The following is a 10,526-nucleotide window of genomic DNA, read 5'->3' on the forward strand; positions in this document are numbered from 1 at the left end:
TGTTTTGTGCGTGAGAGAGTGTTCGAGGGTGATAATAAAATGAATGAAAGGTTGGGATCCTAACTTTTCTTTGCCAAACCATTTATTTAACTGCATGCTAACAATACTTGAAATCTATTTTTAAGGAGAAACGTATTACAAAACTAACATTGGCTGGCCAGACACGGCCTCGGTCATCCGTTGACGGACGCGTGTAGTGTGAAAGCAGCGTAAGAGGTCACCGACAGACCAACGAAACGGGAGATCTTATGCCACCAGGTGTGTGTTATTAGTCAATACAAGCTGTTGGAAAATCTGCTTTTCCCTGTTTTGCTGACATCACAAGTGGGAGTGTCCACCTAGATGTACACTTGATAGATCAGTCTACCGGACTATCCAGTAGACTGTAGCAAATGTTGCTTATCTATCCATCATACATCTAGGTGGATACTCCCACTTGTGATGTCACTAAAACACAGGAAAAGGTAGATTCAAACGTCCTGGCTAAGCACACTCACACCTGGTGGCATGATGACCCTTTAATGTTCAGCCATGCTTTGACTAAGGCCTAAATGTAGTCTATATTGCCCTTTCTTTAAAAGGTCATCTGGAAAAGTCTGGTATTTGTCGTTATCCATAGATCTATACATAAAATATATACACCTACATCGTTGGTCTTTTAGATGATTGTAGAATGATTGTATTAAAGCATATCATTGCTTTAAACCGTAACATATGCACGCAACATAAACCCGAAAGCTTTCATGGATCTTAGGCCCAGTCCCATTTCTCTCCCCTTAACAAGAACACTTGCTTTGAGTGCCCTTAGCTGCAAGTTGTAACATTTTAAACTAGAAAATGCATTTCCTGCAGAAAATGCAGTGTAAATTTGCAGTAGTGCAAATTGAGGCTAAAGATATGTTTTCATAAGCCAAAAAGATTATATCGTCGTATATATGTCTGATTGGGCAAAAAAAACAAAACTCTTTTTCAAGGGATCTCATTGGCTAGAATTTTTTATTTTTTAGTGACGTATGTGAAATGTGATTTAACAAAGGAATGGAAACAACAGATGACGGTGAACAGTGAACACAAAACATAAGCCAAGCGCAACACCACAATGCGGCCTTGGGACTTGAGTGTTTCCAAAATAAAGCACCTGCCAAAATAACGCTATGGCAACAGGGAAGGCAAAGCTTACCAGCTGATCCACACCTCTACTTCCCTAACTAACTAATCCAAAAATACAAGACCGCATGGTAGCGCCAAAGAACATAGAAATGGTGGGGCTAACAAACGGTTCACAATATGAGCGTGTGAGCGAGTGCAAGAATAAAGGATCGCAATCCTATCGAAACTCTTCAGGGACACAAACAGGGTTACCCTCCAGCAGACCAAACAGAGCGATAGAACTTGCCCAGCAAAACTGGCTTTTAAACGTGTGGCAGGCTGAGGAGATGAGGTGATTGGTGGAATCGGATGAACGGTGGTTCATCACCTGGTACCTGCAAATGACAAGAGAGGGACATACAGTGGCCGTGGACGTAACAATTTAGTAATTTAGTTTCGTTTTTTTGAATTAATAAACAGTGTTTTAATAAAAGCTAAAGTTTTTGGATTGGATAAAAATAAGTTTAAATTTAGTTGGTTTATTAATAGGGTAAAAAATAAAGCTTTATATTAGATCAAATGTTAAATTCAAATGTATTACATTTCTTCAATATGGAAAATATATTTTATGTCTTAGAAATCCTTTCCATGGACATGGAAAATATGAAAATATCCTCTTGTGGCTACGAAGCATTAGGCAGGTCTGTTTCGTTCCCTGCACGACAGGTGATGGTTGGGTTAAAACATATTCTGTCATTAAGATAGTTAAGTAATTTGTTGACATACACATAGCATAGTTAAAAAAATAAATATCCTTTGTCTACAGGTGTATTTTGGTTAGTAGAATAATCTTCATGTTTTTTATATATATATATATATAACATAAGGGACTAATGAAGTACATCTTATCTTACAAGTATAGATAGTAAGTGCCACTAGAAAATGCATTTCCTGCAGAAGGCACAGTGAGAGCGCTGTAGTGCAAAGTGAGGTTGAAAATGTTTCAGTAAAGCAATAGAAATGTTAAACGGCTTAAATCAAGTAAAGGGATTTGAACAGTCTAAATGGAGTAAACGATGTAAACATGCCCACCAAAAAAAGAGTAAAGTGAAGAGTTTGTGATCAAGTTTGAATACATTTGAAATCAAATATAGAAAAGCTGAGCTGTTCTGTGTGTGTATTAACTTGGAGAAGTACGTTATTAACCCTATTCCTTCATCTAGTTGATCGAAATAAGTTCACAAAATGAGGCTTATACCGTTGGGACTCCTTGGAGTCTCAGCTTTCATGTGACACTTTGTGTAGGTAGCATGACGTTGGCAATAATTAAAGCACAGAGCATGAATTGAGTTTCTTTAGTTTTATGTACATTTGTTTCATTGCATGGTAGAACAGAAACCGTTAATACATCAATTATTTGCAGCCATCTCTTTACACTACTCGTATTGGCAAAGACACACAGACATCCTCATCCAACACGCGTGCTGATAAGGGAGGCTTCTTGATATTGTGAACAAGCCGTTACACATCTGTACCTTCAAAAGAAAAAAAGAGGCCAAGGGACATGGGTAAAGCTACGAGGAATCCAGTGTTAGGGAAATTAAGACGAAAATAAAAGTTAAATTAGCAATTAGACGGACATTCTCTTGACATTCTGTGCTTTGTAGAAAAAGAAAAAAAAAAGTGCGATCATTAAAATGAAAACCGTGCAATGATGAAAAACGGCTTCTTTACATAGTTACGCTTTCGCCACAACTTACTTAACAAAAGGGTTACGGTTATGTTCTGAAATTATTGGACCTGGAAAAGACCTGGAGTGTATAAGCATTAAAAAAAAAACTGAACTATTTTTTGTTTATGACTGACCACGTGAACATTTAACTGTTGCACCATATTTGAACGAGGAAAAGTAAAAGTATTCTCAGTTGACAGGCAAAAACACAAGACGCTTATTTGAAATCCCTTCATGCACAGCTGGCCTTTACGATGTAGGCTACTGGCCTGTGGTTGGTCATCAAAACACTGCGATTGTAATAAATTCTTCTTATTCTTCTTTTACCACAAAACAAAGCAGTTTGATTTAGCGTCACTCTTTATTACGCAACACAGCACTGCAAAGACCGAGGTGGCTGTAGCATGCTCAGCTATCAACAGCTTCTAGATACAAGGCCGTTGGGAGAAGTCCACTGAGGAACTTGAAACAAACGGAATGTCAAGCAGATGAATCTGCGGTGGTTGCAATGTACTGGCTGGTTACAACAGCAACCGCTTCTAAGGGAATGTAGAAATGTAACACTGACAAACAACTGACAAACAACAAAAATTATTATAATTATTCCTTCAACATAAATTAGTGTAAAAAAAGAAATTATTTATATAAAAATCCTATCAATTTAGATTAATATGAACAAAGGACAAGGCTTCACAATCAATGTTCCGTTGTTCAAAAACAGGAAAAATAAACCTTTCATGAGCGGTTCTGGGCGGGCGTTGACTCGAACGTACACTGCACAGTAAAAGGAAACGCAGGAAGTGAGTACACCTTCTGTAGTACCTAACAGACTTCGACTTCACCTGGAGCCCGTCTCAATGACGCATTAACCTTGTCAGAAAGTCTCGACCCCCATGTTCACTTTGCAAAAGATAAACACCTCATTATTATTAGTAGTGTCTTTTAAAATGGTCAGATTTGTTCAGTTATATTTATTAACAAAATCGCCAAAGCCATGCTTCACATTGGTGAGCAAACAAATGGAAATATCACAGAAAATAATTATAAAAAACCAAGGAAACACCAGCACCCCCCCCCCCTCCAACACTCTGACATCAGCAGAACGTTGCATGTGACCTTTATTTGTCCTTCTTGGTTTCCAGATCCTCCTCCTGGGCTCCAACCACGTCCTGTTCTGGCTCCTCCTCTTCCGGAACGGGAGGGAACTGTGATAGGGCGGCCTTGTCAGCCGCCGCCCCCTTGGTCTTGCTGAGCTTTTTGGATTTCTGGTAGAGCTCGTTGAGGTTGAATTCCCTGATGATGTTCTCCTGTTGGGAGATATGAAGTAGAAACCATGAAATCACCTAATCACCGATTCCTTTCTCTTAGGTCAACCTGCACACCATTATCATGTTGTGTTACTCGAATAGAAAAAGAAAAGGCAGCCAAGTGAGTATTTTAGTCAACTAGACTTAAATACTCCATGTCTGCAAACGCATGGAAAACACTGCTTCACTCTAGGCTGAACTGATAAGATTTAATCTGGACTCACTTATCAAAACACAGAATTAGACCTTCTCAGAGGACTTGAAGGTGTTGCAGAACTACTACTGGGGCCAGGGTCACTGAGGCCCCCCACTGTCCAGCAGGCAGTTCGCCTATGGGGCCCCACCGCCCACTTCTACTCCAGCACCTCCCAAAATATATTGTAATGAGACGTCTGGCTGACATCTCATCACCGACTGGTAGAAGAGCTAGAGACGTACAATTGGCCCAATGTAGATAGACACCACAGACCTAATATAGCTACTGTACGATTACATAGATGACGGTTTCTTTAAATAGAGGCTATTCAGAGTCTGTTGGGTACACTTCGATCTTGCCAAGACAGTTCGTTCAAACATGAGATAAAGCAGAATGGCCGACCTCTGTGAAGGTCCAGGACACCGCCCTGCCCTTCTTGTCCACCTGGGGGCGTCTCATGACCTCCTTGCCCCCCTGGAAGATCACCAAGGAGGGCAGCTGCTTGGACAGAGGAGACGTGGACACTTTGTACCTGGAGCGGCCAAGAGGAGGACAGAGGATCAGGTTCACAGCACACACACAACTTGAGAAGCTCAACCAGTGATTTAATGTCATGATTACTTCTCAGACAACCCTGTGAATAGACGGACAGCGTTGAAGAAGGAGAAGTTGACAGTGAGAACACTGGGTGAAACCTACTTTTTGGACACCTCTCCGTAGCGTCCAATGTCCACTTTGCCAAACTTGAGGCCAGCACAGTTATACCTGAGAGGAGGCAAGGACAATCAACTACCAGAATACGTCATACTGAATAACACCAATGAAGTATTCACAGGTGGCACAGCAATGACTTAACAATTAGCCAAACGGACACGGGTTAAACACTTGCCATGTTTGTGATTTCACATGCCATAGCTGTCATGGAAAGTAACACTATCAGGCCCACAGACAGGAGTGCCACAGCAGAGATGGCGCTGTCCAAAAGCTAAATGATCTGCCTTTATTTTGCGCCTGTCTCTAGGCGCAATATACACGCATGTTCACACTCAGAATCAGCCTCACACGCCAGCAAGCCTTCTGCCAGGAGAGGGATGGAGGACCAGGACTGGGCTCACTTGAGGGCACATTTCCACCGGCGGTGCAACAGAGACTGAGGCGAATAAGAGAACCAAGACTGGGCTTACTTAAGGGAGAGGTCTGCGTAGACCGAGGCGAAGGACTGACATTCGGGAGACCAGTTGGCGAAAAACTCCACAATCCAGGTCACTCGCCCATCTCTCTCCAGCTCGTCCTGTGGAAGGTTTTATGATCAACACACGCTAAATGACATCACCTGCACCCTCAAGTGTAAGTGAACCCCCAGTTTCAGCTTGAATTAAAACAGATTAATAAAAGAGTTTGAGAAAGGAGGGGGGGGGGGCATTACCCCATGCTTATAACCCACGGTAACCCGGTGTAGGATGAGAATGAGCGATGTCGTCCATGAAGTGCAGCACACACCGTGGTGTTCTACTACAAGTGTCTGAGAATACAACCCATACTAGGACACGAACACCACATCGCCACCCGTGTCCCTTGGTCTTGACTTTGAACAGTATACTGAAAAGTGCGTCGGCTTCACGAAAGAACGTTGGAACGTTACGTAACGAACGTTACAGCTGTTTTCTCTAAACTTATTTATTCACTAACAGTGACAAAATGGCATAGCAAACTATGTTGAAGGTCATATGAAGACTATATTACCATGTTTATATTAAAAAAAAGTTTTGGGTTCACCACCCATTTATGAACAGTTATTAAATCTCTAGCTTTCCATTTAACATAACCTTTTTTCTCTTTTATCTTTGGCCCATAGGGCCTAGCATTACTCTAATGCTATACTCTAATACTAAGTCATCTTTCCTTGTCCCCAGGGCCTGAGCGAGCTTCTCACTTCCCGAGGCAATGGTCCCATCGGTCTTTTCAAACTGGGACTCACATCAATGGTTTTGTCACTGAAGTATTTGATGTACTCTGGTCCCATGTAAAGAGGGGGTTTGCAGGTCATCAGGAACACTGCAGAGAGGGGAGGAACACGCAGGCGAGGTGAGAAGAGTACAACTGGGAGGACATGCATACATACATACATCCATCCATCCCAACCAGCCATTTTAGATGTCTCAAATCCATCCAATTCTGTCAGATTAAAAGGATTACCGTACCATCTGTACATGTCATCTAGAAGTGCACGTACAAATACTTTCTTATCATCTTGAAGGAATGTCTGCCAATGCGATCATGATGTGTCATAACGAAGGCAGACCAATTTTCCAACCAGGCCAAATGGGTCTACTTTAAATACAAATTATATTATTTGGCATGTTTTTATCTCAAGATAAGAGATTTATATAAGCATACTGAACCAAACTAGATTGCAGATCTTGAATTAATAAGTGGATTGTTAAGTCAGTATTATCTTTATAAATCAATTAGCTAAGCAGCAAATTTGTCTTTGAATTCCGACTCTCTTAAATGGTCATATTTCATCCCTTGGGTTAGACCTCTCAACATGCATCACATCAACACCAACATGGCCACGTCATGTTACTGATGTGGACGTCCCAAAACACAGGAGCCCATGAGTGCCATCTGTCTGTCTCCTGAGACGACTTGGGGGGTGGACCTGTGGCGGCGTTGCCGCGAGGACCGGACAGGGAGGCTCACCTATGCAGAGCGTCAGGTAGAGAAGGCCCAGGCGGATGTCCAGCCTGAAGAACAGGAGGACGTTGGCCACCTTGCTGAACAGGATGATGTTCCCCACATGCTGCTCCACCGTGACTGAGACACAGACACACAGACCATCAGGGCGGGGAACGACAAGCTACCGCGTTCCTGGGGCCGTTTCTGAGTGTCCCAGCAAATGATGGATCTTTGAGACCCGGTAATGTAGTGGAAGGAGTTGGGTTGTGCAAGGAGACATTGTAGATCAAATGAATGAAAGGGCAGGAAGAACTTACTGGCTCGCCTGTTCTTCATCATAACAATGGCACTCAGGAACATAAGAATCTCCACCTCTCTCTAGGATCAAGAAAGAGCAGTTATGAGGTTATGTCTTGCAGCACCATCAAATGTTAAACCATGGTGATTGACACGCATTTGTGCTACAGATGTATGGCCTATGTATAGTCAGATACCCGAATATATTACAAGGCCTTAATGTGATTCAATTCTGAAACGGTACCAAGACATGCACAGGAATCATAGGTTTTCTAGAGGCAGTATTATGCCCTTACAATACAAATGCGGATCGTTTAAGCTTGACTCCCCCCCCCCCCCCCCCCCCGTCAGTTTCATCACTTCCCATCGCGGCGCTATTGTTAAGAGGATCGCCTCATGAAGACGCATGCGATGCATCTTTAGATACGGACCCAGTCAAAATCGCAGGGGTTGCCATCTTCTCGTTGCGTCGACAGATGGTCGCAGACGCCGGGTGTTTTGCGGATCGCCAGGAAGGCGACGGACATGAAGAGAGAGGCGACGTAGTAGGGCCTCAGGAGCCACTTGTACACATGCGGCAGGTGGTACAGGAAGGCCAGCAGGGGCGTCAGCAGCGCCATGGTGCGACGGTCGGCGTTCGGTCACTGAAAGAGAAGTCTAAACGGAGACGGTTATGAAATCCTCCGTCGTACCACACCGTGCGGGTACCTGTGATGTATCGGCCCGAACAAGTGACCACGGCCGGATGATGGTGTAGGAGCGGAAGAAGAAGCGGAGGTCAACGAGGACGAACCGTCGTAGAGCGACGACCATTGGCTGCTCGGGGAAACCGTCCAATGACGTGCAGGCCATTGTGCATAAAGTACCGCCTACCGGAAGTGGATTTACAGAGTTGTTTTACCGTAATTACAGAAGCAGCTGCACCAAGTAGAGCACACCGTTGCTGATACAGATGAGATTGAGATAACTCCATTTATATGATCGATTGTTGGATTTACTTTGCCTGTTTATATTCGTTGTTTTGAACTACATAATTAATTGACATAAACTTAAAGGTTACAATTTACGGTAACAATTTACATCAACTGAACATTAATTAACCATTATGAACAACATAATACATTAACAAGGTGTTATTCTAAGTCAAAATATTGTATTGAGGATGCACGTTTAACCACATCAACCCCCAACTACACGCACGCACGCACACACACACACACACACACACACACACACTAGTTTTTTAAGTTTAAGTTTAACTTGCTCAACTTCCTTTAAAAATAGTTTTCTGTTATTGCACTTAATGTCACGTGTTTATATTAAGGTATGTGCTTTTGTAAATAGAAATGGTCACTTTCAATTCTCCAACTTACTGGTATCTTTCATTAAGATCTGCATTTTTTTTTTTTGTTACAACATTTTCACAGTAAAAGTAATCCAACAGAGAAGTCCATGAAAGAAGACCTTTCTACGGAGCAGTAGAAGTCCTTGAGCTAACCTCTGGACCCCAGGGGGCTGAGCCACAGTGGGCTATGACTGGTTCACCATGCAGTACACGTAGCATACAGTTGGTCACTAGTTGTGCATTTAATAATGAACCTGTGGTTCCTGACCACAGCATTGTGAGCAAAGGCAGAAGGGAGGTCAATTTACACGCTGAGTAGCAACAAGCTAAATAATTAGCGTCTGGCCATCATCCTGACTAACGGGGTGCTTAGAGAGCCTGGGAACCGTTTCTTATGGATGGCCAACTGCTGGCTTGCAGGTCTATCCTGCTAGCCAAGTAGGCTTGTCTTTTGGGATTGTTTATAATGTAAACATGAGTTGGATAGTTAGGAGTGATGCTTTGTGTCACAATCCTGCTGTTGGGTAATGTTAAGCTGGTGGGTAACTGGTTGTCCTGGTAACTGTGGGAGTGGCTCCCTTGATTGGCCTTGATACGGGTCACCTGGGGAATCCAAGATGGCTGTTGGTGGCAAGATGGCTGAACAGACAGCATGGTGCCCACACTTGTTTTCCCTAAACACCCTCTGAAAGAGGTGAAGGTTTTTCCCCTTCTACAAGGACAGTACCAGGACTAGGTTCCTAAAGGGGGGACGTGACCACCCCTTTGTCGTGTATGTTTGTCTAGTGTTTGTCTATGTTATATGTCAAACTATAAACCAACCGGGACAGGCTACAGTTTGCTCCAATGCTTGGGCTATCCCTCAACACGTCAAAGAAGGACCAGAGCTCGCCAGGAACCAGGTGAGTCACTGCCCACGTGGCCGGACGCGAGTTGCCTGCCAGCTGTGGGTTTTACCACTTCTGTGTCTCGACTCCTGCCTAGACAGAGAGCCGGTTTGAACCTAACAGTGGGGTCGTGACACTTTTGGGGTCTCAAAAGAAAGAACAGCATACAACAAAAACATGTAGCTTTTGTCATAACACATTCCTTAGGCCCTTGCTGCCATGAACGTTTTATCAAGTTTGTGCCTTTCCTCTTTGCATTATCATTGTGATTATCATTATCATCTATGTGAGCGAATCATCAGAACATTAGAGTCTTATTTCATTCCAAAGTAGTAGGCACCTAAAATGAGATCAACATGGACACCCCAATGTCCACCCCCGGTCCGTTAAAACACCCAAAGGGAAAATGCTCAGAGAACAGCATTACACCAAAGCCAACACATCACGTTGATTATCTGTCTTATCGTTTATCTGTCTGCCAGTGGCCCTGATACTACGGCACAGCGGTACAGCCCAACGGTTTCCAGCCTTTATTCCAATCATTTCCTTCAATGATGGATACTAAGTGTTTTTGTTAACAAAACACTGTCTCCAATATTTATCTCTATAGTTAGACACACTAGCTTGTTGATAAACCAGTCCTACCTTTAGGCCTATATTAGTACAAAGCATACAAAAAAGACACAATAAGGTTGGATTGTTAGGCCAGCATGAGTATGAATGTTCATAGATATGATATCAATAATACAACGTAATAATGTGAGTAAATGTAGTTTAACATTTTACAGAACGGAACAAAGTAGTAAACCTGGACCTCGTGATGGAAACCTGGACCTTTTGTGAATTCAAACACAAAATACACTTTTTACCACGATGCCCCAGACCTTTACTTCTGTTCTGTTGGATATATAAATACATGCTATATGCTACAATGCTATAAATATACTACTTATAACTTCCAAATTAAATGGTAACCATCAAGTCAGCAATCTCA

The 10,526-nt window shown here is 42.8% G+C and overlaps 1 protein-coding gene across 2 annotated transcripts; it reads right to left on the reverse strand.

Annotated features, from left to right (window-relative positions):
- Positions 1 to 1,025: 1,025 nt before the first annotated feature.
- Positions 1,026 to 8,234, reverse strand: tmx2b (thioredoxin-related transmembrane protein 2b). Of its 2 annotated transcripts, XM_084465760.1 has the most exons (9): positions 7,732 to 8,234; positions 7,321 to 7,381; positions 7,028 to 7,141; positions 6,303 to 6,379; positions 5,509 to 5,615; positions 5,024 to 5,089; positions 4,727 to 4,856; positions 3,938 to 4,128; positions 1,026 to 1,484 (listed from the first exon to the last, which is right to left on the reverse strand). In XM_084465760.1, the coding sequence occupies exons 1-8, from the start codon at positions 7,918 to 7,920 to the stop codon at positions 3,940 to 3,942; spliced, it is 933 nt and encodes a 310-aa protein (XP_084321886.1). In that variant the 5' UTR covers positions 7,921 to 8,234; the 3' UTR covers positions 1,026 to 1,484; positions 3,938 to 3,939. The 2 variants fall into 2 exon arrangements, with proteins under 2 accessions (XP_084321886.1, XP_084321885.1); XM_084465759.1 differs by lacking the exon at positions 1,026 to 1,484 and having other exon boundaries at positions 2,435 to 4,128.
- Positions 8,235 to 10,526: the final 2,292 nt, after the last annotated feature.

This window comes from Micromesistius poutassou (assembly GCF_964030765.1).
Source record: "Micromesistius poutassou genome assembly, chromosome: 3".
Classification (NCBI taxonomy): Eukaryota; Metazoa; Chordata; class Actinopteri; order Gadiformes; family Gadidae; genus Micromesistius; species Micromesistius poutassou.

Bases quoted from the DNA above. Each gene is read 5' to 3' on its own strand.
- tmx2b (XM_084465760.1), bottom strand. From the start codon at position 7,920: ATGGCGCTGCTGACGCCCCTGCTGGCCTTCCTGTACCACCTGCCGCAT. The intron at 7,382-7,731 runs GTCCGTATCTAA...TCTTGATCCTAG, and splicing joins ACCCCTGCGATTTTGACTGG to AGAGAGGTGGAGATTCTTAT. The intron at 7,142-7,320 runs GTAAGTTCTTCC...TCTGTGTCTCAG, and splicing joins GATGAAGAACAGGCGAGCCA to TCACGGTGGAGCAGCATGTG.